Here is a 27,182-nt window from a genome sequence, read left to right as displayed (position 1 = left end):
TAAAGGAGCCGCAGAAGGAACATATACACCGGTGGACGAGAGAGGCAGCCGCTGAGAGAGACAGCTGCTGAAAGGGAGGGGAGAGGGGGGTAGAGAGAGAGACATGTGGGGTTAACACTCAGTGTCCAGGCGAGAGAATCTCTCTCTCTTGCCGGGCACTTGTGGGGTTAACCCCACAGAGAGATCTCTCTCTCTCACCCAGACACTGTGCTAACCCCACAAGTGCCCGGCGAGAAAGATCTCTCACACGTGTCCGGGCGAGAGAGATATCTCTCTCTTGGCGGGCACTTGTGGGGTTAACATTCACAGAGTCCGGGCATGCGCTGTGGAAAAAGCCGGTCCGGCGCTTACAAAAAAACGTTGCAGAGAACGTTTTTTGCAGATGCCGGACGGCTAATTTTTGCCGTGTCCGGCAACAACCGGACGCGACGCATAACCATCCGGCACGATGCGGCGACCGTGAAAGTTTATGGGACAAAACCGGATCCGGTTATTAAAAATTTCGCCGCATCGTGCCGGATTACAAAAGCCGGATGTGTGAAAGAGGCCTAAGGGTTCTTTCAAATGCGCAAACCCTAAATGTAACATGTGTAAATACGCATTCAAAACACATATGATTGATCAAAGGTTTTCCATTCAGTCTTTCATTAATTGCAACACTCAACAAGTTATTTATTGCATTCATTGTGAATGTTGTGTTCTGAATTACATTGGTTGCACAGAAAGAAAACTAAAAAAAGAGAATATCAGAACACATTCAGAATATTAATAACAAAAATGCAGCCTATTCAGGAGCCACCCAACATTTTGTTGAAACGCATGATAGAAATCTTGATAGTTTTCGTTTTTTTGGTATTGAAAAAGTTTTTCATCCTAAAAAAGGAGGAAATATACAAAAAAAAAATTGCTCCTTCGGGAAGCTTTTTGGATCATTCAATTAGATACAAAGCAACTAAAGGGATTAAATTATCGCAGAGACACCATGTATATTTATTAAGCATAAAAGATGTATGAAGGGAAATAAAAGGAGGATTAAAAAGAAAGGAAAACATTTTTTGAAGTTTCTGTATTTTTTGAACAGCATATACCTCATTATATGAATGCAATAATTTTAATAGTGGTTCACTTTATATATATATATCTATGATAATAATAAATATACTGTCTGTTAATATAAGAATATGTGTTATGGTATATGATATTGCATGAATATATAAGCTATATGTTTGTTTTTTGATGGGAAATTTATTCATGCTAAACTAGTTTCTGCAATGTGAGCTCTGTTGCGTGCATTCTGTTAGGTGTAGCTGCTAATTAACAGTGATGTCATAGAAACTCACGCCGGTATAAATTATTTCTCTAGTTGTTATTTTGATATATTCTATGACTAAGGGCTGATAGATAAAAAACAGGCTTTTTCTGGCTATTTGTGGATATATCTACACGTTTTTATGATGGTGTGAAATAAAGAGTTGTTTTCTACTACTCAGCTGTGTGATCCGACAACCTTTTTTTTTTTTTTTCCCCTCTCATTGTGATCCAATGATCAGACGGAATTTTTTGGATCGCTGCTGGCAAATTCAAGGCTACCAAGCACATTGACAGGGGTGAGGCATTGTTTTTTTCCTGCATTTTTTATGGGGCCATTATTAACCTTTGTGCAGCATTATATGGGGTGTATTTTGTATGGAGCATCTTATGGGGCCCATCATGAACTGTATGAAGCATTATATGGGGCTCCTGATTCATAAGGATATTCAAAACATTTAACCTACTGATGCCTCAATTTTACTTTTATTGGTATCTTTTTTTATTTTTGAAATTTACCAGTAGCTGCTGCATTTTTCACCCTAGGCTTATACGCGAGTCAATAAGTTTTCCCAGTTTTTTGTGGCAAAATTAGGTCGGCTTATACACGAGTATATACGGTATATATTTATATCTTGAGATATCGCTAAACGGGGTGTATGAATTTCTGTGTATTATAATAACAGGCTCTGGATTATTGCAGGGCCCTGCACAGTATAGTGTCCACAGCGCCTGCAGAGACAGCGATAAGGGTCTAGGGACTCTTATAGTGGTGGCACCGACGAGTCTGGCTTATTATCAGTGGGGGAGTGCAGGGCTCGTCTTTCAGAGCACACACCGCATGTCTCCCCTCAGTGTCCCCCGGGTATATGCTCACCGTCTGACGGCACTATGAGGTCCAGTGTCGCTTCTTCCTGCTGTCCAGATTAACCCCTTCCTGACATCCGACGTACTATCCCGTCCACGGTACCCGGGCCCGTATGACCGTGGACGGGATAGTACGTCGGGCCCTTTAATGCGATACCACGACTAAAGTCGCGGTGATCGCATTAAAATTCCGACGCCATCTCACCTTACAAAAGATGGCGTCGGCATCCCGGGCTGTAATCCCACCCCCCCGGCATCCAGAGCGCTGTGATTGGCTGTTCAATTCTGAACAGCCAATCGCAGTGTTTCTCATTGTTTCAGCCAATCAGCTTGGCTGAAACAATGATGTCCTAGGCTGGGATCGAGTACCGATGTACTCGATCCTAGAGCCGGTGCCTGGCAATGCCAGGCACCGGCAAAAAGCACCCGGATTGGCGCGATCGCCGATCTGATCGATCGCGCCAATCGCATTGCACAGCGGCGCTATATCGCCGCTGTGCCCTGCCAGTACCGGCCAGGATCGGTGCTATATTAGCACCGATCGTGCTGGAGCCTGATGCAGCAGGAGTTGGCTGGCGCGATCGATTAGATCGGCGATCACGCCAACCACAGGGCCCAGCTGCGGTCACCATGTGACCGCTCTGTGCCCTGCTGGTGACCTGGGCATGACCTGCCTAGTAATCGGAGCTGTGAGCTCCGATTCTAGGTAGTTACCATGGTCACCAGGCAGATCAGGGATTGGTGGGATCGATGTAATCATTCGATCCCACCAATGACAGGTCACAGCAGCGATGTGACCGCTCTGTGACCTGCCCCCTGACCTGCCTCTGACCTGTCTGCAGGGGTCCTCACTCTAGCTGAGGATTCCTGCAGAGAGGTCGGACGCAGCAAGAACTCCTGTGCTGGGTATTGTGGTGCCACAGCTTGTAGCATCACAATCCCTGCAGAAGAAAGAAGAAGAAAGAAAATTACAATTGTGTTAATTGATCCCTGATCCCCTGCCCAATCTATCTTCATCCCCCCAATCTATCTTCATCCCCCCATCCCCCCTCCACCCCCCTTTTACCCCCCCTCCACCCCACTTTTGCGCCACCTCCGTGCGCAGCCAGCGAGCGTTGATCGGTGACGCAGTTCACCGATCAACACTCGAGCTCGCTTTTTTTCCTTGGCCCCCTTTGCGCCACTTCCGTACACGCATCCCGCAGCCGCAAAAGTTGGATAAGTGACACACGTCACTTATCCAAGCTTGTGCCTGCCGTTTTTCATTTTTTTCACCCCCCTTTGTGCCACCTAACTACAACCCTAACTGTTGATCCCTGCCCAATCTCTCTTCATCCACCCCAATCCCCCCATCCCCCTTCCCATTTTTACCCCCCTCCACCCCACTTTTGCGCCACCTCTGTGCGCAGCCGCCGAGCATTGATTGGTGACGCAGTTCACCGATCAACACTCGAGCTCGCTTTTTTTTCCTTAGCCCCTCCGTACACACATCCCGCAGCTGCGAAACTTGAATAAGTGACACAGTTCACTTATCAGAGTTTGCCGTTTTCCTTTTTTTCCACCCCCCCCCTTGCGCCACCCCGTGCGCACATCCAGCAGCCTAGCTTTGATAAGTGACACTTATCAGCTAGGGCCTGCTGTTTTAGACTTTTTTCCACAGCTTTTTCTTTACAGAAAGTTAACACCAATCACTCCCCCCCCCTCACGTACACATACAGTTTTCAATAAAGTGTACACCCAAGCACCATATTTACACAAAAATGTCATCAAATTCATCCCAACAGCGCTATACAATGGAGGAGGCATATGCTATACTTGCCTCCGACACTGATAGCGATTTGGATGACGATCCGACTTTTCTTTATTTTTCGGATTCTTCATCCTCTTCTTCTTCCTCTTCCCCCTCCTCATCTTCCTCCTCGGGTCCTGCGGAACCGCCACGCAGACGCTCCAGGACAGAAGATGAGGCAGCGCCCACCATGCCCGCAGCTGACCCAGTGCTCCCCGTATGGACCTCGCCCCCCGAAAATTACGAGCCACTGATTCCTGATTTTGTGGCAGAATCAGGAATCAAGTTTGACACCACCGGCCTCACAGAAATTGACTTTTTCAAAGTCTTTTTCTCTGAGGATTTTGTTAACCTCATGGTGGAGCAAACTAATTTGTACGCTCGTCAATTTTTGGAGCAAAACCCGTGTTCAACATTTTTAAACTGGTCTCCTGTAGACGCAGTTGAAATGACGCAGTTTTGGGGCCTGGTCCTCCATATGGGGATACTGAAGAATCCGGAAATTCGGCAATATTGGAGTGTTGATATTTTATACAACACTCCAGTGTTCCGAATGTTCATGGCCCGGACGCGTTTTGAGGCCATCCACAAGTTTCTGCATTATACTGATAATGCAGAGTGTCCCGCACAAGATGACCCCAACTTTGACAGTCTGTTCAAAGTTCAGCCAGTCATCGAACACTTCAACAAAAAGTTTGCTGAAGTGTACGTGCCCCAAAGGGACATCTGCGTGGATGAGTCCTTGGTTGACTTCAAGGGAAGGCTGCGATTCCGTCAATACCTGCCCAGTAAGAGGGCCAGGTACGGAATCAAACTCTATAAGTTGTGTGAGAGTACCTCAGGGTACACCCACAAGTTTAGAGTTTACGAAGGGAAGGACACCCGGATTGAACCCCCTGAGTGTCCTCCTTTCCTGGGAGTGAGTGGAAAAATTGTGTGGGATTTGGTGCACCCACTGCTGGATAAAGGTTATCACCTCTACACTGATAACTTTTATACCAGCATCCCACTCTACAAATCCCTCTCTGAGCGACGTACCTCAGCCTGCGGTACTGTCCGCAAAAATCAGAGAGGCCTCCCGAAGACGCTACTTGGGCAGATGCTCCGAAAAGGTGAGAGCAGAGCCCAATGTAGCGACCACCTGCTGGTGGTCAAGTACAAGGACAAGAGATGTCCATCTCTTGACCACCATACACGGTGATGGCAGTACCCTCTGCACTGTACGGGGTACCTCTACACAGGTCCTCAAACCGACATGTGTAGTGGGGTACAACAAAAAAATGGGGAGAGTTGATCTCTCAGATCAACTCCTCCAACCGTACAATGCATTGAGGAAGGCCAAGGTGTGGTACATAAAGCTGGCCGTGCACATCGTCCAAATGGCAATGCTCAACGCATTCCTGCTGTCACAATGTGCATGCCCCAGCGATACGACGTACCTTCAGTTCCAGGAGGTAGTGGTTAAGGCCATGATGTTTGGCGCTCAGGAAGGAGCGGGCCCCAGTACTTCAGGAACTGAAGGTGCTCGTATTGTCCCAGGTCAGCATTTTCCGGGGGTGGTCCCGCCAACCCCAAGAAAAGGTAAGCCGCAAAAAAGGTGTCGAGTGTGTTACAAAAAAGGAATACGCAGGGACACCACTTATCAATGCGACACCTGCCCCGAAAAACCTGGCCTGTGCATGAAGGATTGCTTCAAATTGTACCACACCTCCATGCACTACTAATTTACATTAGATTAGTTGGGGGCACATCTAGATTTGTTCTTTGGGGGTCTAGTATCCAAAATGATGTCATATGTGGGTTTTTTTTCCTGTTTAGGCACATCAGGGACTCTGCAAATGGAACATGACGCCAGCAGACCATCAAAGTCTGCATTCCAAAACAACACTACTTCCCTTTCGAGCCCCAACGTGTGCCTAAACAGTTTTTTCCCACATGTGGGGTACCAGAGTACCCAGGACAAATTGGACGACTTTTGGGGTCCAATTTCTCCTGTTACTCTTGGGAAAATTAAAAATTGGGGACTAAATGATCATTTATGTGGGAACAAAACAGGATTTTATATTTTCACGCCTGGGCATTATAATCTTTAGTGAAACACTTGGGGGTTCAAAGTGGTCACCACACATCTAGATAAGTTCCTTAGGGGGTCTAGTTTCCAAAATGGGGTCACTTATGGGGGGTTTCTACTGTTTAGGAACATCAAGGGCTCTGCAAATGGAACATGAAGCCCGCAGACCATTCCATCAAAGTCTGCTTTCCAAAACGTCATTACTTCCCTTTCGAGCCCTGACGTGTGCCCAAACAGTAGTTTTCTCCCACATGTGGGGTATCAGGGTACTCAGGACAAATTGGACAACAACTTTTGGGGTCCAATTTCTCCTGTTACTCTTGGGAAAATTAAAAATTGGGGACTAAATGATCATTTATGTGGGAACAAAACAGGATTTTATATTTTCACGCCTGGGCATTATAATCTTTAGTGAAATACTTTGGGGTTCAAAGTGGTCACCACACATCTAGATAAGTTCCTTAGGGGGTCTAGTTTCCAAAATGGGGTCACTTGTGGGGGGTTTCCACTGTTTAGGCACATCAGACGCTCGTCAAACGTGACATGGCGTCCGATCTCAATTACAGCCAATTTTAGGTTGAAAAAGTCAAACGGGGCTCCTTCCCTTCTGAGCCCTGCCATGTGCCTAAACAGTGGTTCCCCCCCCACATATTGGGTATCAGCGTACTCAGGACAAATTTGACAACAACCTTTGGAGTCCAATTTCTCCTGTTACCCTTGGGAAAACAAAATATTGGGGACTAAATGATCATGTTTGTGGAAAAAATATGATTTTTTATTTTCACGCCCGGGTGTTATAAACTTCTGTGAAGCCCTTGGGGGTTCAAAGTGGTCACCACACATCTAGATAAGTTCCTTAGGGGGTCTAGTTTCCAAAATGGGGTCACTTGTGGGGGGTTTCCACTGTTTAGGCACATCAGACGCTCGTCAAATGCGACATGGCGTCCGATCTCAATTCCAGCCAATTTTAGGTTGAAAAAGTCAAACGGGGCTCCATCCCTTCTGAGCCCTGCCATGTGCCCAAACAGTGGTTCCCCCCCACATATTGGTTATCAGCGTACTCAGGACAAATTTGACAACAACTTTTGGGGTCCAATTTCTCCTGTTACCCTTGGGAAAATAAAAAAATTGTTGCTAAAATATTATTTTTGTGACTAAAAAGTTAAATGTTCATTTTTTCCTTCCACGTTGCTTTTGCTCCTGTGAAGCACCTGAAGGGTTAATAATCTTCTTGAATGTAGTTTTGAGTAGCTTGAGGGGTGCAGTTTTTAGAATGGTGTCACTTTTGGGTATTTTCTGCCATATAGACCCCTCAAAGTGACTTCAAATGTGAGGTGGTCCCTAAAAAAAATGGTTTTGTAAGTTTTGTTGTAAAAATTAGAAATCGCTTGTCAAATTTTAACCCTTATAACTTCCTAACAAAAAAAAGTTGTTTCCCAAATTGTGCTGATGTAAAGTAGACATGTGGGAAATGTTATTTAGTAACTATTTTGTGTCACATATTTCTCTGTTTTAAGGGCATACAAATTCAAAGTTTGAAAATTGCAAAATTTTCACAATTTTTGCCATATTTCTGTTTTTTTCATAAATAAACGCAAGTTATAGCGAAAATTTTTTACCACTAAAGTGAAGTAAAATATGTCACGAGAAAACAATCTCAGAATCGCCTAGATCCGTTGAAGCGTTCCAGAGTTATAACCTCATAAAGGGACAGTGGTCAGAATTGTAAAAATTGGCTCGGTCATGAACGTGCAAACCACCCTTGGGGGTGAAGGGGTTAACAGAAATAGCAAAGTGACAATAACCCCTTATTACCCCACTTGCCACCCCTACAGGGCAAATGGGAAGAGCCTGGCAAAGCACCAGAATTGGTGCATCTAATAGATGCGCCTCTTCTTTGCAGCTGCGGGCTGCTAATTTTAGGCTGGGGGGGCCAAGATCAATTGCCCCTTACCAGCCTGAGAATATCAGCCCTCAGCTGTGAGCTTTAGTAAGACTGGTTGTCAAAAATGGGGGGGACCCCACGCAGTTGTTTTAATTATTTATTTAAATAATTTTAAAAAAAAGTGTGGGAACCCCTCTATTCTTGATAACTAGCCTTGCTGAAGCTGACAGATGAGGGTTGCAGTGCCCAGCTGTGAGTTTCGCCTGGCTGGTTATCAAAAATAGTGGGAGACCCGCGCCGTTTTTTATTTTTTATTTTTAGTACTTATTTATATTCAGCGCAGGAGCTGCAGATGAATACTCCCATTTGCCACTCCTGCTCTCACTGCAATTAGTGGTAGTAGGTGTCGAATGATGGGATCAGTTGTCCCATCAGCTGACACCAGTGACCAGAGGTAAACTAAGCACGCTTAGATAGAAAAAACGGAATCCGTCACCGGATTCCGTCATTTGACGGATGTCGCCCATAGGTGTCCATTCTAGCAGACGATGGACGGCGACGGGTCCGTCACTGTCCGACTTTTCGACGGAGACAAAAATGTTCCTTTGTGCGTCATCTCAAAAATTTCTGACGGATCCGTCAAAAGATGGATGAAACGTGCAGCCATCCGTCGCAAATACATGTCAATGAGAAAAAATACGGATCCAACGGCATCAGTCACTGGATCCGTTTTTTTCAAAATTCGACAGATTGCGACTGATCGCAAAAACTGATGTGAGAAAGGGGCCTTATGGTCTTGCCTGAGTATGGGAAAGATAACACTTTACCGGATGCACTCAGACCTCCCTTTTGACAGCTGATGTCAGGATACTGTAAACAGTTCTGGCCAATAGACTGAATAAACTAATTTCATACATCAGCAACAAACAGGCTTGCTGCCTAAAAAAAAAAAATCTACCAATATAATTATTATACAGCTTTTTTTTAGACTTCAGATAACTGTAGAGGTAGGGCTATATTCTCAGTAGACGTTGCAAAAGCATTTGACAGTGTTGAGTGGTCCTACCTACAATTGTAAATACAAATTTACACTGGACACGTGGAAAAAAGTGAGGTCAGACTTTTATTGTTTCTTGCACATAAATTGATAACATTTAGATGTATGCAGTTGTACAAATCATGATTGACAAAGCCATTACTATAGGACAATTTGGATACTAAAAAATAATCAAAATTAGAAAATATGTTGAAGGACCTTGTTTTGAGATGTAGAGAGCTGAGGTTGAGGACACTTTCTAAAAGTCGAGAAATAAAAAGGAAGGACTGGCAATTCTGAATGTATTTGTCTATTTCTTGGCTTCATAACTGGGAACTTGAAAACTTATGAATTAGCAGGTTTGGATGAAATGGGCGACTCATCAAATTCCATGCCTTGTAACATAGTAACAGTTAGCAAAGCCAAAAAAGGACATTTGTCCTTCAAGTGCAGCCTATATTCCGTCAGAATAAATCCCCAGATCTACGTCCTTCTAAAGAACCTAATAACTGTAAGATACAATATTGTTATGCTCCAGCCAGACATCCAGGCCTCTCAAAACCCTCACTGAGTTCGCCATCACCACCTCCTCATGCAAGGAATTCCAGATTCTCACTGCCCTAACAGTAAAGAATCCTCTTCTATGTTGGTGTAAAAACCTTGTCTCCTCCAGACACAGAGTATGCCCCCATGTGACCGTACCCTTCCTTGGTATAAACAGATCCTCAGAGAGATATTTGTATTGTTCCCTTATATACTTATACATGGTTATTAGATCACCCCTCAGTCTTTTTTATAGACAAAATAATCCTAATTTTGCTAATCTCTCTGGGTATTGTAGTTCCCCATCCCCTTTATTAATTTTGTTGCCCTTCTTTGTAATCGCGCTAGTAGCACCAGTGCCCAAAACTGTACACAGCACTCCATGGGCGGTCTAACCAGGTATTTGTACAGAGGCAGTATAATGCTCTTATCATGTGTATCAAGATCTCTTTTAATGCACCCCATGATCCTGTTTGTAATTTTTAAAACATGTCTTAAAATTGAGAGAATTTGAAATTTAGATTGCAAAAGGTATATATAATATCACAGTTGTTGGAGAATCACAAAACTGAAACAAAAAACAGGAGCGCCAGCTGACAAAGCAGGAATTAAATGGGTATGCAGATCAGATTGCAAACCAATAGTTGGCTCTTGTTTTGACTGCTGGCTCTCCCATTTTTTTGTTTCTGTTTTTTAACTTGCCAACAAGGGGTCCAGAGTGAGGACAATCGGCTTATGGTAGCAGCTGGCTGACTATAAAGGATTTAATTTTTCGTCTTTTGTAAATTCTTTCTTTGTTGCCCACATCCTTTTGTGTATCCTTTTTGTGTGTTCAGCGTTCATTCAGAAGCGCTTCAACATAGCCTCTTTTTTCTGTTTGTTATTTTCTAAGTGGTTAGAGAATAGAAGGATCAGGACGATAGAGGAGTTAGAGTTCTTATTCAATCTAGAAAACAGCCACCGGTTAAGAGTGAAATTGTTATGTGAAGCCTTATAAAGATAAATGAACATATTTTGGGAAAAATGAACAGTTATAACTTTGTTAGTTAGAAATTGCAGTAATAAGAAAACTGTATCCAGGCTTTATAATGCCATAATGAGAAAACCTGATTGGCCGACTTCTGCTCAAGCAAAAAGTAAATGGGAGAAAGCAGTAACACCAATGAAAGAAGAGCAGTTCTCTCGAATACCCAGACAAGTATCTCTGATTTCTAAAAGCAAATAATTTGGCAATTATTTAACACTTGAGGTATTGCCAAAGATGGGTAACAAAAAGGACCCTGAGTTTCTGAAATGTCAGATTATGTTGAGGAACACGTATTATATGTAATTATTTTGCTATAAAGTGTAAATTTGTGGGTGTCAGGTTATTGAGACAAGGGAATAAGTGTTTAAAATCAAAGTCCCAATAATGTGTGTATTGGGGGATAAGTTGGGAACTGATTCCCTTCTCTAACACGGAAAGTTACTTAAAAAAATAGATCCCACAAGATGTTCCTACCAAGAAGGAATGGATTATAGATGTAAATAGCAATTTCCAATATGAACATGTTCATTATTGTAACATAGAAAAGATAAAGACGTTGTTCACACACGCAGATTGTGGATTATAAGAAACTAATCACAGACAGATATGTGAGATTGTGGGTTAAGAAGAAGAGGGAGGAGGAAATGTAGGGCAATTTCTTGCGGAGGGAGTTTGCAATATTCCCACATGGTGAATATATAAATATATACCTGAACTATTCAGTGCAGATGGAATGTTGCATTTGATTTGCTTTTTAGGTAACATATCTATTAGTAACTGCATCTGAGTTTTAAAATCCAATCTCTTTCTCGCTTACTTATTTGTCATTACTATGACTGAAATGTGTTTTCTTGTACGGTTTGTCAAATTATATTTTTTTTGGGGGGGGGGCAGCACGGTGGCTCAGTGGTTAGCGCTGCAGCCTGCAAGGAGTTTGTATGTTCTCCCCGTGTTTGCGTGGGTTTCCTCCCACACTCCACAGACATACTGATAGGGAATTTAGATAGTGAGCCCCATCGGGGACAGTGATGAAAATGTGTGCAAACTGCGCTGCGGAATATGTTAGCGCTATATAAAAATAAAGATTATTATATGTTTTTTTGATGGTCAATAAAATATGACTGCTAAGTCAACCATTTATTACCTTTTAGGTGTGATTATGTCTTCTCCCTGTGCGAGATTTATGATGTTCAAGAAGATGCCATTTGCGAATAAAAAAATTACCGCATTCAGAATATAAAAATGGCTTCTCCCATGTGTGAGTTCTCTGGTGTTTAACAAGACTTGACTTATTTGCCCAACATTTCCTGCATTTTGATCAATAGTCCTGTGTGATTTCTCTGGTGAATAACTATATGATTTCTGGTTAAAGTGTTCCATATTCAAAATGTGAGATTCTCTCCTGTGTGAAGTTTCCGATGTTTAACAAGAATTGTTTGAACTGCAAAACATTTCCCACATTCTGAACATGAAAAAGGTTTCTCTACCTTATGTGAGTACCCTCATGTCTGTCAAGATGAGATTTCTGAATAAAGCATTTCCCACATGTTGCACATGAAAATGGCTTCTCCCCTGTGTGAGTTCTTTTATGAATAACAAGATATGATTTCTTGGTATAAAGTTTCCCACATTCTGAACATGAAAATGGCTTCTCCCCTGTGTGAACTTTCTGATGCGTCACAAGAGCCGATTTCTGAATAAAGCTTTTCCCACATTCTGAACATGAAAAGGGCATATCTCCTGTGTGAGTTCTCTGATGTGCAGCAAGATATGATTTACTTGCAAAAGATTTCCCACATTCTGAACATGAAAAAAAATTCTCCCCTGTGTGAATTTTCTGATGTGTCAAAAAACTTGATTTATGAAAAAAGCATTTCCCACATGTTTCACATGAAAATGGATTCTCTCCTGTGTGAGTTTTCTGATGTGCAGCAAGATTTGTTTTACTTGAAAAACATTTCCCACATTCTGAACATGAAAAAGGCTTCTCCCCTGTATGACTTCTATGGTGGAAAACTAAACCTGAACTGCTTTTACAAACTTTCCCACATTCTGAACATGAAAAGGGTTTCTCCCCTGTGTGACTTTTCAGGTGTGTAGCAAAACTTGATTGTCGTGTAAAACATTTCCCACATTCTGAGCATGAATATGGCTTCTCTCCTGTGTGAACTCTCTGGTGAAGAATAAGTTCTGATTTTTGGTAAACACATTTCCCACATTCTGAGCATGAAAAAGGTTTCTCCCCTGTGTGAGTTATCTGGTGATAAGCAAGACTTGATTTTAGTCTAAAACATTTCCCACATTCTGAGCATGAAAAGGGCTTCTCCCCTGTGTGAATTGTCTGGTGTTTAATAAGCGTTGTACTCGATACAAAACATTGCCCACATTCTGAACATGAAAAGGGCTTCTCACCTGTGTGAATTCTCTGGTGTGTAATAAGATGTGACTTCATTACAAAACATTTCCCACATTCTGAACATGAAAAAGGTTTCTTCCCTGTGTGAGTTGTCTGATGGATAGATAAAGATGATCTCCGATTAAAACATTTCCCACATTCCGAACATAAAAAGGGCTTCTCCCCTGTGTGAATTGTCTGGTGTTTAATAAGCGTTGTACTCGTTACAAAACATTGCCCACATTCTGAACATGAAAAGGGCTTCTCTCCTGTGTGAATTCTCTGGTGTGTAATAAGATGTGACTTCATTACAAAACATTTCCCACATTCTGAACATGAAAAAGGTTTCTTCCCTGTGTGAGTTGTCTGATGGACAGATAAAGATGATCTCCGATTAAAACATTTCCCACATTCCGAACATGAAAAGGGCTTCTCTCCTGTGTGAATTCTCTGGTGTGTAATAAGCTGTGTCTTCCTTACAAAAGATTTTTCACATTCTGAACAGGAAAAAGGTTTTTGCCCTGTGTGATTTTTCTGACGGGAAAAACATTTTTCATTCTTTGAATTTGAAAATGGCTTCTTTTTTGTAAGAGCAATCTGATTTTTAATGCCTCTTTTGTGGGTTTTATTTTTCTGAATTTTTGAAGCATTCGGAGATAAGTCTTGTTTAGAAGGATCAGATAATAGATCTTTGCTGTGAAGGGATGATGAAATATCTGGAGTAATGGCATTCACTTCAGTTATATTTTGTGTGATATCAAGATCATCTGATTTAAGAACTGAAGATGTCTGATGTCCCTCTGATCTCCGGGTACAGTCATCTGCCAAGAATAAAACCAATAATTTAATAAAGAATCCTTAATTATATTTTTAAATTTCTAGATAAATTGCAATTTCTATGGACATTTTATGTAGAAAATTTATTTTACCAAGACAAAAACAGTTCACAATCTAAGAGACCTCAAAGAACGAAACCAGTAGACCATGAAATTTGACTATCTTTGCACAAACTACCTCTCTAATATTGGAATAAAAAGCCACCAAAAAATGATATGTGGGTCAAAATGATAGAAATTTTTTTTTTACTCATCCTTCATAAACAAGCCCCTACTCAGGTCCATCGCTTTTCAATGGAAAACTAGAGGGTTTGCTCAAGGATTCTTGAAAAGCAACAACCAATCTAGCAAATACCATTCTCCAAAGACAAAATGTCCCCCTCGCTTCTGAGCCTTGCCATATGCCCAAACACTGTTAGTGTCCATATTTTTGGCATTGCTGTACTGAGAAGAACCCACTTAAACAGTTATGGTGTGCACGTCCCTATAAGCACGAGCTGGGCACTATGTATCGGGCACTAAAATGGAATATTTGCAATTTTTCCTCTGCAACATCAATTAAGTGCAGTTTTCCAGAAAGTGCTGTGGTGTCAAAATAGTCACTACTCCTATGAATTCCATTAGGGAAATTGAGTCACTTTATCAGGTTTTTTACTGTTCCAGCAAAATCTGCTTTCCCATAGCCGAAATGCCGCTTCTTCCACTCTGAGCCCTGCCATGTGCCCAGACAGTAGTGTGCAACAATACATATAGTATTATCAGATTTATGACAAGATTTAAAATAAATTGCGGGGTCTATTTCTTCCTATTACTTTTATTTGGGGCAAAACATCATTTTTGCTATTGTGTTACACCTAAAGAGTTAAGAAACTTTCTGAATTTGCTTTTTGATACTAAGAGTTCAATATTCTACAGTACAGGCGCTTCAAAGTAATTTCAAAAGTGATTGAGTAAACAAAAATTAAAAATTAATAAATAGGTTTTGCATATGTTCGAAAAAAAAAAAAAAAAAAAAAAAAAAAGAAGTGACCGGGTGTTTCAATGTATCTGCACTGACCACACAGGGACAGTAGATATTCTTGAAAGGTTAATTTAAAAAATAAATAGAAAAAGATGTTGTTGAAACACCGAAAATGTTTATAATTAACCGTTTTGTGTGGTATCATTTTCTGTTATAAGGGCGTACAAATTTAATGTTTGAACATTTTGAAAGGGTGTGAGGAAGCAATAAGCAAAACGCAGGTCAGAGGGTCTAATCTGGTAAATATGAAGTGTTTATATGTCCCTTGAAGTGTCTTTATGCTCAACTATTTACAGTCGTGTACTTTGATCCCTATATGCACAGCTCTGTGCCTGTTCATTTAAATATGGGATTGACTACAAGCACTTGTACTTTCTATAATCTGTAGTATTTGGAAGTCTGCGCTCCCAGACACATGGATATCTAGTTTCCTTTGTAGATGATATTGGAGAACACTACATAGATGATTATGTCATCCAAAGCTGGATCCATGATTTTGGACATGTGTTTGCTCCACTAAATATAATACTGGTCTATAAGCACTTGCACTTTATTATTCCACTTTTGGAACGTCATATTAAATGTCCCATGGATGTGAAACATAGTAATACAGGTACTAAGATGATTTTACTGGAAACATTTTTGTATCAGGATTTATGTACACATTTCGTCACTAGGTGGAGACAATATACCATTTTTTTGTTAGAAAGGTCTATGTAGGTTTAATATAGGATTGATATTCTACCTTTTCTCTATATGGATCTCTAATTTCTCAAATAAATTGTAATGAATTATGAATGATTAAGGCTAGTTTCACACTAGCGTAATTGATCGCAGCGCACAGCCCCGCTAAGCCCCGCCCTCTGCCGCGCCCCCTCCGGTCATTTCCTCCCTACTATCGCACATCGCTGCATGCAATCTGCACACCCCATCTTTAGCATAGGCTGCGCAGACCGTGCGCTAGGATTTTGCATGCGCTGCGCCCTTTTGACAGTGCGCCCATGTGGGCCGAACGCACCATGTTGCATTTTGGTGCGCTCTGAGCAGTCAAAAGGGCGCAGCGCATGCAAAATCCTACTAGCGCACGGCCAGTGCTCTATCTGCGCACCCTATGCTAAAGATAAGGTGCGCAGATCGCATGCAGCGATGTGCGATAGTAGGGAGATGACCGGAGGGGGCGCGGCAGGGGCGAGGCTTAGTGGCGCCGTGCGCTGCGATCAAATACGCTAGTGTGAAACTAACCTAACACTACTTAAGGCTAAAACAAAATTAATTTATACTTGTCATCTCTGCTGTCCGACTTCTTTCATCATTTGTTCTTACAAATTAGTGTTTTTTTGTTTTGTATTATCTCCATAAAGATTAATTTTATTTGAACTTATACTTCCATATATTAATAGGACCTTATTTTGGCTATTTGTCTATATGTTCATTCTACCTCCCAAAATTCAGAATAAGGTTCTCATTTATCCTGCGCTCTCCACTGAGCGCTTACATTGGGGTTTCTGTGTAAATCTCCAAAACTGTGATTCTCTGGCATGAGCTGCAAACTCATTTTTTTTCTAGTAGTTCTTTAAGGGTATGTTCCCATGGTCAGTATTAGGCAGCGCTTTGGACGCAGCACATGTCCGCTCAGTCCAATGCACCGCCCGCTTTTGAACGCAGGCAATTCCGCATATACTCATTGAACCGTGCAGAAACACCGCGCCCTATAGATTGGACGGTGATATTTATCTTGCAGAGACTGAGCATCTCCGCAAGATAAATAGACATGCTGCGGTCTGGAATAGCTTAGTTACTCACCGATAACGGTGTTTCTCAGAACCCATGACAGCACCATGGAGAGAGGGGGTCCACTCATCAAGGACAGGAACCTACAGATAAAAAGGCGGCACCTCTCCTCCGCCCCGAGTTTGTTACAGAGCATCAGAGGGTCTCCCGGTTAGTTAACAACAAAAATATATACATAGCATTAGAATATTGCATATTGTAGAGAATCACCGTGTCTAACGAAAACACTCTACTCACATAAAACCGTGCTCACCGCACAGGTGAAGGGGGGGGGGGGGAGAATAAGCGGGTGCTGTCATGGGTTCCGAGAAACACTTATCGGTGAGTAACAAAGCTATTCTCTCTCACCCATGACAGCACCAAGGAGAGAATTTCAGAGATTGGTAGCTTAGGGAGGGACCACCGCTTGAAGGACCCTTCTCCCGAAGGTCAGGTCAGACGCAGAGGCTAGATCTAAACGATAGTGTCTGAAAAAGGTGGAAGGTGTTGACCAGGTGGCCGCCTTACAGATCTGTTCTATCGATACCTCTGATTTTTCTGCCCACGAGGTCGCCATTGCCCTTGTAGAGTGAGCTTTTAAACCCTCCGGGATGGTATTTCCACTGGATGAATATGCCAGGGCAATCGCATCCCTTATCCACCTTGCTAGGGTACTCTTGGATGCCTTGAGTCCCTTCCGAGGTCCCTGAAAACACACAAAGAGAGTCCCTTCCTTCCTACATCCCTTGGTGGCCTCTAAGTACTGAACTAGACACCTCAACGTCTAGAGTGTGGAATCTCTCCTCTCCCCTATTCCTGGGATTTGGGCAGAAGGAAGGAAGGACTACTTCTTGGGACCTATGCAAGTGTGACGCTACCTTTGGTAGATATGCCAAGTCAGATTTCAATATGACTATCATCTAGGATTTTAGTGAACAGTGGTATCGCTGAGAGAGCCTGAATATCGCTCACTCTGCGAGCGGATGTTAGGGCCACTAGAAGTACAGTCTTTAATGATAGGGGTTTTAAGGGTGCTGACTGGATAGGTTCGAATGGGGGCCCCGTTAGTGCAGACAATACTAGGTTTAGATCCCATGATGGTAATTTCTGGTTGATTACTGGTCTAGACCTCGCGTCGGCCCTAATAAACCGTGCTACCCATGGGTTGCCTGCCACATTCTGGTTAAACAGGGCACCTAGGGCCGCCATCTGTACCTTCAACGTATTAGTCGCCAGCCCCTGTTCTAACCCCTTTTGCAGGAATTCAAGAATTTTATCAATCTGGATTCCATCCTGCACTCTTGCCCCCGAGCTAGACAGAAATTTCTTCAAGTTCTCGCATAGGCCCTGGTTGTGATCGGTTTCCTACTCTTTTGTAGCGTGGAAACCAGGTTTTCTGAGAACCCCCTCTCCCTCAGCAGTTCCCTTTCAAGTTCCATACTGTTAAATGGAGGTTCACTGCTTGAGGGTGTAACACGGGACCTTGGGACAGAAGGCCTGGGAGATCTGGTAGAACCCAGGGGTCGGTTATTGACAGTATTCTCAACCAGGAGAACCAGGTTCTTTTTGGCCAAAAGGGGGCTATTAGTATCATTCTTGCCCTGCTTCTCTGACTTTCCTTATGACTGACGGGATGAGAATGGGTGGTGGAAAGGCATACATTAGGCCCTGTTTCCACGGAAGCATAAACGCATCCAGGGTCCGGGGATTTCCCCTGGGGTTTAGGGAACAGAATACTTCCACTTTTTTGTTTTTGTGATCGGCAAACAGATCCATGTCCGGGGTTCCCCACATTTTTACAATCTGTCGAAAAATGGATTGTTTTAGAACCCATTCCCCCTGGTGTAACTGGGTACGACTCAAAGTCTGCTCTCTGGTTTTCTACTCCCCGTATGTGTAATGCAGAGGGATAGTAGGTTTTTCTCGGCTAGGGTGAATATTTCAGAGGATGTGTTCATTAGTGTTCGGGACCTGGTTCCCCCTTGGTGGTTTATGTAGGCCACCGTCACCCGATTGTCTGAAATATGCGGACGTGATGACCCCGTAGTGCCGGTTGGAAGTGTGTTAGGGCATAGCCCACTGCCAGTAGTTCCTTTTGGTTCGAGGAGGCCTCTAGTTCCTGAACTCCCCATTCCCCCTGAGCCACACTGTTGCTCATATGTGCTCCCCATCCCTTGGGACTGGCATCCGTGGTAATTATGTGTGTAATTTTTATTACCAAGGGAATCCCTTTGGATAGGTTGTCTCTGCTTCTCCACCAAGCTAGGGAATGAATAGTTTTGGAGTCTACTGTAACGTGACCTTCCAAGTGACCTCCTAATGCCGACTGGTTGGCTAATACGTCCCATTGTAGATCTCTCGTATGTAGCTGCGCCCACTGGATCGCTGGCAGGCAGGCTGAGAGTGACCCTAGTAGCGACATCGCTTTTCTTAGTGTCATGGAAGGGTTCTGAATTGCCCCTGCTACCATCTGAGCAATCCTCTCTTTTTTGTGGTCTGGAAGGTAACACTCCTGGGTGTTTGAGTCCAGTGTTATTCCTAGGAACTCTTGAACTTTGCTGGGCTCCAACCTCGATTTTTTTAGGTTTTGTAAAGTGTCCATTACTCTGTCCCTTGCATCTTTGGGCCGAGTTGCTCGCTATTAGGAAGTCGTCCAAATATGGAACTATTAGAATATCTTGTTCTCTTAGGTGAGCCATCATTTCTGCTACCAGTTTCGTGAAAATTCGTGGGGCTACAGAAATCCCAAATGGCAGGGCCCTGTACTGAAACTCCCTTATTTCGCCTCCTATGGAGACCGCTAGTCTGAGGTATTTTCGGGAGTCTTTATGGATGGGGACGTGATAGTATTAGACCTCAGCGATGCGTACTGTCATGAAGCAATGTGGGAATAGAATTTTGGTGGTTGACTTGATCGACTCCATTTTGAATTTTTGGATTTTTGACATAATCGTTTAGCTTCTTTAGGTGTATAATTGTCCGGAAGGTACCATCCGGTTTGGTCACTAGAAAAAGAGGTGAGTAGAACCCTCTGCCTCTCTCCTGCGGGGGAACCTCCTGGAGGACTCTTGTTTAACAAGCTTAGGACCTCTTTTTCAAGAGCTTTTGGTTCTTTTATTGACGATCTTAGTGGAGTCATCACATATTTTTGAGGTGGGAGAGAGGGGAAGTCTATCCTTAGCCCTGACCCTATCAGATTTAATAACCAGGGGTTGTTCGATATTTTCCTCCAGGCTGGGAGAAAAAAAGCTTAGCCTCCCTCCCACCCTGGGCAAACAGTCACTTGGAGGGTTTTTGTCTCGGGACGAGTTACCGAAGAAGAACCCCCTGTGCCTTCTTCTGTTGTCCCATTTCTGTTCTCTCGGGGGCCTCCTTTGAAAAAACTTTGTTACGAAAGGACTTTTTAAAGCCTATGGGATCCAAGTTTGGGAATCTCTTCTTTTTATCCCCTGCTTTCTGTAGGATGTCATCCAGCGTCTCTCAGAGTAGGAATTTCACTTCACAGGGGATGGAGCATAGCTTCATCTTAGTCTGTAAGTCTCCTGGCCAACATTTGAGCCACAGCGTTCTCCGGGCTGCGTTTGACAGGGCTGCTGCTTTAGATGACAACCTTACCGAATCGGCTGATGAGTCGGCTAAGAAGGCCGCCGCTCCCCTTATTACTGGAATGGATTCCAGGATTTTCTCCCTAGGTGTACCTTCCCTTAACTGCTTCTCTAGTTGGTCCACCCACACCATGAGGGCTCTGGAGGTACATGTTGCCGCTATCGCTGGCCTAAGATTTCCGCCAGCTGATTCCCAAGTACCCTTGAGGAAAGTATCGGCTTTTTTATCTAAGGGGTCTTTTAGAGTACCCATATCCTCAAAGGGGAGTGCAAACTTCTTTGAGGCCTTGGCGACCGCCACATCTAATTTCGGGGCTTTGTCCCAGGACGTGGATGCTTCCTCGTCAAACGGATATTTTCTCTTAAGTGAAGGGACCGTGGAGTTCTTCCTATCCGGTCTTTCCCATTCTTTTTTTATTAGGCCCTGTACATTCTCGTTTAGTGGAAACACTCTGCGTTTCTATTGGCCTAGTCCCCCGAACATTATGTCCTGGACTGATCTATCAGGCCGAGGGTCTGCAACCCCCATGGTAGACCTTACTGCCCTTACTAGCATGTCTACCTCGTCTAGGGGAAAACAGTGACGGCCCCGTTTCATCATCTGAGGATGATGAGCCGGTGTCAGAAGTCTGTGAGGTAACTTCCCCTGACGTCGAGACTTTTGACTGGGAGCCTACCACTACATCCCTTCTTTTTGGTTTGCCCTTGTGTTTTAAGGATGAAAAGACACTCTGAAACTCCGAACGGATTACTGCTCTTAGATCTGAGGCGTAATCCGGGGTTTCGTCACAAAGAACTTCCTGTATGCAGGATTCGCAGAGCTTTTTATCCCAAGAAGCTGGTAGTGGTCTGCTACAGGTGGGGCATTCCCTGTTCTTTGTTTTTTCTTTCTTCTTCCCCTAATAAGGCAAAGAGTTCTATTACAATGGGGAACATTCACGTAGATCACTTACCCCATTATGCGCGGTTGCAGGTACCGGTTCGGGAGGTGGATCCAAATCCCTCACGGGTTGATCCACGGAAGGTGACTTGCTCCTCGCAGTTGACTTGCTCCGCTGCGTGGAGTGGCTACTGAACCGGCCCTCGCGCCTGTCCTCTTTTTGCCGGTGATGGTGATGTTGTCTGGGCTGCTGCTGCTGCTTAGGTTGCTGCATTTGCTGCTCCTCATGCTGGTCGCTGTCCTCCATGCTTACAGGACGCTTCCAGCAAGGAGCAGCTCCAGCGTTCTCCCTTTGAATTTCCTGGCCGTGACGTCACCTCCGCTCCCAGCCTGCCCCGCTGTGTGTCCGGGGAGCGCGCACTGCGCATGCGCCGACCGCAGGGACCTGGAAGTTGTTCATTCCATTTCCGGGGCAGCGCCATCTTGGTACACCTCTGTACCGTGGCGCTGCTCCCGCCGGCATCCTCCAGCCCCAGCCTCCTTTCCGGAGCGGCGGCTCGGTCCTCTCCCCCACGCTCACCCTGTGAAGCCCCTTGGCTACAGCGGTGGCGGCTTCAGGAACCGACCCCGCCGCGACAGGGGCCTCCCCGCTGCCAACATTACGGACGGGACGGCCCTGGACTCTTCAATGGTAAGCTGCTGCTGCCGCCGGTTCCACGGGTCACCCGTCAAGGACAGGAACCCAACTTTGGGCGGAGGAAAGGTGCCGTCTTTTTATCTGTAGGTTCCTTTCCTTGATGGGCGGACCCACTCTCTCCGTGGTGCTGTCATGGGTGAGAGAGAAAGACACGCCGCATGTGCGTCTCTGCAGGGAAGCCAGAGGCGTCCGTGCATGCATAGTGGAGATGGGATTTCATGAAATCCCATCCACTATGCTATCAAATCTGGCCGCTGCAGGTTGGACGCTGTGGATGCATGCAGCATCCAACCTGCAGCATTTACTGACCGTGGGAACATACCTTTAGTGTGCTGAAGAAAAGTAAATGGCGTACTCAAAAGACTTTGTTAATTATGCTCAAACATATAACTCTGCTCTTCACCTCTCCAAACAAGCCTGCTTTACCACGCTGATCATCTCACATTGTTACTCAAGTCGGATTAGAGGATTCCATTTCCTTTCCTTATTTGCAGATCAGACGTTCTATTCAGTCTTCACCCCGGCTTTTCATGGATAACCCCCTGCTCAAAGCAGGACTCACTAAATCATCCCAGACAAATATCTGTGCAGCCTGTTTGAAGACTTCCATTGAAGGAGAACTCACCACCTCTTGCGGCAACCTGTTCCACTCACTGATCACCCTGTCAAAAAGTTTTCTTTATAATATCTAATCTGTGTTTCCTCCCATTGCTTCAAGTCTTTCCTTGTGCAAATGAGAATAAAGTTGATCCTTCTACAATATGACAGCCCTTAAGATATTTGTAGATAGCTATTAAGTCTCCTCTCAGTCATCTTTTTTGCAAGCTAAACATTTCCAAATCCTGTAACCGTTCCTCATAGGACATGGTATGCAGACCGGTCACCATTCTGGTTGCTCTTCTCTGAACTTGCTCCAGTTTGCTGATGTCTTTTTTTAAAATGTGGTGCCCAAAACAGGACACAGCATTGCAGACGAGGTCTGATCAAAGATGAGTAGAGGGCAATAATGACTTCACGTAATCTAGACTGTATGCTTCTGTTAATACATGTGCTGTTGCTTAGCCCTATTCCTCCCATTCTGTATATGCTTTTTTCATTTTTATTGCCCAGATGTAGTACCTTGCATTTTCCCTGTTAAAAACCATTCTGTTAGTTGCTGCCCACTGCTCCAGTTTATTTATATCTTTTTGAATCCTCTCTCTCTTCTCTAGTATTAGCTATCCCTCCTCGCTTTGTGTCATCAGCAAATTTAATCAGTTTACCCTCAATTCCTTCATCTAAATCGTTGATAAAGATGTTGAACAATACAGGGCCCAGGAGAGAGCCCTGCGGTACCCCACTTGAGACATTCTTCCAACTGGATGTGCAGCCATTTACGACCACTTTTTGGGTCCGATTACTAAGCCAGTTATGAATCCACCTAACAGTTGCCTTGTCCATTCCATACTTAGTCATTTTTTTCAATAAGGATTGTGTGAGATACTTTGTCAAATGCTTTGCTGAAGACATAGTATATCTACAGAATTTCCCTGATCCACCCAGTCAGTGATTCTGTCATAGAAGGAAATTTAGTCTGACATGACTTATTAATTACAAACCTATGCTGACTCTAGTTAATCAATTCACTCTTATCCAGGTACTTACATACATGTTGTTTAACCCCTTAGTGACAGCCATTTTGCAGCTTAATGACCAGGCTAATTTTTTACAATTCTGACCACTGTCACTTTATGAGGTTATAACTCTGGAACGCTTCAATGGATCCCGGTGATTCTGAGACTGTTTTTTCGTGACATATTGTACTTCATTTTTATGGTAAAATTTCTTCGATATGACTTGCGCTTATTTATTTTTTAGGGACCACCTCACATTTGAAGTCACTTTGAGGGGTGAAAAAAAGGGGTGAACATGACAGCAAATACCCAAAAGTGACACCAACCTAATGGACCCCTCCAGGTGCTCAAAGCAACATTCAAGAAGTTTATTACCCCTTTACATGCTTCACAGGAACTGAAGCAATGTGGAAGGAAAACAATAACATTTAACTTTTGTTTGCAAAAAAATTATTTCAGAACCAATTTTTTTTTATTTTTACAAGTGTTAAAAGAGTAAATGAACCACAAAATTTGTTGTAAAAATAAAAAATTCAGGAGAAATTGCACAAGGGTAAAAGGAGAACTTAGACCCACCAAGTTGTTGTGCAATTTGTCCTGAATATGCCCATACCCCATATGTGGGGGTAAACCACTGCTTGGGCGCACAGCAGAGCTCAGAAGGGAAGGAGCACCATTTGACTTTTTCAATGTAGAATTGGCTGGAATGGAGATTGGACATCATGACACATGTGGTATGTCACTCTCCACAAGGAGAAACCTTACCCCTTAGACCTCAGTCCAGAGCCTCTCTCCTAGCCAAACCAGATCTCATACTTTGCACTGACGAGGGCCAATAGCCCGAAACACCGTGTCTGCAAATTGAGATTCTGATTTGGCTTTTATACCAAGTCATATTACAAGACTCGTTAAAGGGTTGATTGTGACTTGTAGGATCGCTACTACCAATAGGTGGCGCTTTAGAGTTCAAGTCCTCTTTCTCTCTGAAGAGGCAATTTGCATATTACATGTCGCATTTGCAGAGCCCCTGATATGCCTAAACAGTAGAAACACCCCACAAGTGACCCGATCTTGGAAACTAGACCCCCGAAGGAGCTTATTTAGTTGTGTGGTGAGCACTTTGAACCCCCAAGTGCTTCACAGAAGTTTATAACGCAGAACCGTGAAAATAAAAATCATTTTTTTTCCACCAAAAATGATTTTTAGCCCGCTATTTTTTATTTTCCCAAGGGTAAGAAGAGAAATTGGACCCCCAAAGTTGTTGTGCAATTTGTCCTGAGTACGCTGATACCTCATATGTGGGGGGGGGGGGGAACCACTGTTTGGGCACATGGGAGAGCTCGGAAGGGAAGGAACGCCATTTTGGAATGCAGACTTTGATGGAATGTTCTGCGGGCGTCATGTTGCGTTTGCAGAGCCCCTGATGTGCCTAAACAGTAGAAACCCCCCACAAGTGATCCCATTTTCGAAATTAGACCCCCGAAGGAGATTATCTAGATGTGTGATGAGCACTTTGAACCCCCAAGTGCTTCACAGAAGTTTATAACGCAGAGCCGTGAAAATAAAAAAAAAAAAAACATTCTAAGGGCCCGTTACACACGATATTGTGAACGATATCGTTGCAACGTCACCAGTTTGTTGATGTTGCAGCGATGTCGAAACAACATCGGTGTGTGTGACATGTAGCAACAATCAACGATCAGATGGCTGATCGTCAATCGTTGCCTGATGGTCTGGGCCATTTTTTGATCGTTGGTCTCCCGCTGAGCAGCACACATCGCTGCGTGTGACAGCGAGGGACCAACGATCAGCGACGCTGGGAGCTGGTATCCAGGGTAAACAGCGGGTAACTAAGCCACACGGCTCTTAGATACCCGCTGTTTACCCTGGATACCAGCTTGCTCGCTGGTCCTGATCGCTGGTGATTCTGTCTATGTGACAGCTCACCAGCGATCAGCCTAGCTATGTCCCAGCAATCCCATTCACGTCGGATCGTTGGTGGGATCACTGGGACATTGAAGCGTGTAACGGGGCCCTAAGGCTAGTTTCACACTTGCATACGGGCGAGGTGCGGAAGGCTGCAGACTTTCCCGATGCAGCTCTGCCAACAACCGCACCTCCTCCCATCAGCTCCGCCTACCTCGGCATGCATATGCTATCTTTTGCATTAGGCATGCAGGCCGTGCCGATGTATGCGGATGCCTCCATATGTGTCATTTTGACGGTGTGGCGACCCGGGCTGAACGCAACGTGTTTTTGGTATGGTCACCGCACCGTCAAAACGAAGCATGCGGTGGCATCCGCATACATCGGCATGGCCTGCGTACCCAATGCAAAAGATAGGGTACGCACACCACATGCCGAGGTAGGCAGAGCTGACGGGAGGAGGTGGGGCAGTGGACGGAGCTGCACAGAGGAATTCTGCAGCCCTCCGCACCTCACCCGTATGCTAGTGTGAAACTAGCGTTACCCTAATTCTAACCCTAATTCCAACCCTAACGGAAAACTGAAAAAAAAAAATAAAATTTCTGTAATATTATATATACATATATACACATATACACACACACACACATACACACACACACACACACAGACTGGGGTGATAAACGGTGTTTTGTTTTTTTTCTACTTTTTTTATTTTGATCACTGATAGTTTATCAGTGATCAAAATGAATGCATGGAATCTGCCGCTTGGCAGATTCGAGGCGGGCGCACTGTGTATGCGCCAGCCATTTTCCAAGATGGCAGCGCCCACCGGAGGCCGGACGGACCCAGGACCACCACGAGGAATCAGGGGGATTGGGGACCCTATTTCTCTCTCCTCTGATGTGCGATCACATTAGAAGAGAGGGAAATTTAATGCAAAATCGTGGCTTTTTTTTTGCATTCACCGTTATAGGGTTAATAACGGCGATCGCAAAAGCAGGGTCGGTAAAAACCGACCCGATTCATGTTCTCTGGGGTCTCGGGTACCCCCGGCAGCCGAGACCCCGGAGAAAATCCGACGCTGGGGGGCGCTATTCACTTTCTCCGTGGTTTAAGTACCCTTAATGACATCCGTTAAAGAGTTAATGTAACAACCCTGTTGGCATCACTGCATGGCGTCCCATCCCCCGCACACCAACTTACTTTCTGCTTCAAGCCATGCTGTGAATTCTGTCTGTTGCCAGTCCTGTGCTCTGTGCCTCTGCTCTCCTGTATGTTTCCTGGCTATGCGTGTATAGGGGGGCGGCGCCAGAACTCTCTGGTTCTAATGCAGTCAGGGTGCACCTGTCTAATCTGTCCCTGACCAATCACCTAGAGCCCTTGACTATTTAGTTCCGCCACACCCACTGAAACATTGCCTGTGCAATGTCTATACTCAGTATCTTGCTTCTGAGGAAGCCAGGCCCTGTTCTGTGTATCTCCTTCTCTGTAGGAATACTCTTAGCCTTGCTTTGTGTTCTTTGCCTGCCTGCCAGGAGGCTGAATATCCTGGCCCTTGAGTCTTGGTCTCCGTACCTTGTCTGTACTCTGTCCTACCTTAGTCTCCCTTTCTCATTGTCTGTGGCTTCCTTCCCTGCTGTGTCTTTCCTTGTATCCTCCCTGTTTGTGCATCTGCACCCTTGCAGCTCTGTCTGCACGGCTCCCTTGCCGCTCTGCCTGCCCGGCTCCCTTGCAGCCCAGCCTACTCTGCACTCCTGCAGCTCCGCCTACTCCACACTCCTGCCTATATCCATACCTGCACCTCCTGTGTGAACAGGCCCCTACCTGTCCTTTCTTATATCACGCCAGTTTGCCCTGTGTCTCCAAGCCGTGCCTGCTTGCCCTGTGTCTACAAGCCGTGCCTGCTTGCC

General features: G+C 44.4%; 1 protein-coding gene across 5 annotated transcripts in view; it reads right to left on the bottom strand.

Annotated features, from left to right (window-relative positions):
• Window positions 1-9,024: 9,024 nt before the first annotated feature.
• The window catches only part of LOC141053009 (uncharacterized), a 117,572-nt gene continuing 99,414 nt past the window's right edge, over window positions 9,025-27,182 (bottom strand). For all 5 annotated transcript variants that reach the window (XM_073550335.1, XM_073550336.1, XM_073550333.1 and 2 more), the window contains one exon: window positions 9,025-13,742. In XM_073550335.1, coding sequence (XP_073406436.1) covers window positions 12,010-13,742 — 1,733 coding nt within the window. In that variant the 3' untranslated portion in view covers window positions 9,025-12,009. The remainder of the gene's footprint in view (window positions 13,743-27,182) is intronic.

The sequence above is a fragment of the Dendrobates tinctorius genome, unplaced genomic scaffold, assembly GCF_039654945.1.
Source record: "Dendrobates tinctorius isolate UK_male_01 unplaced genomic scaffold, ASM3965494v1 ptg000164l, whole genome shotgun sequence".
NCBI lineage: Eukaryota > Metazoa > Chordata > Amphibia > Anura > Dendrobatidae > Dendrobates > Dendrobates tinctorius.
This window is presented reverse-complemented; position numbering and strand designations above follow the sequence as displayed.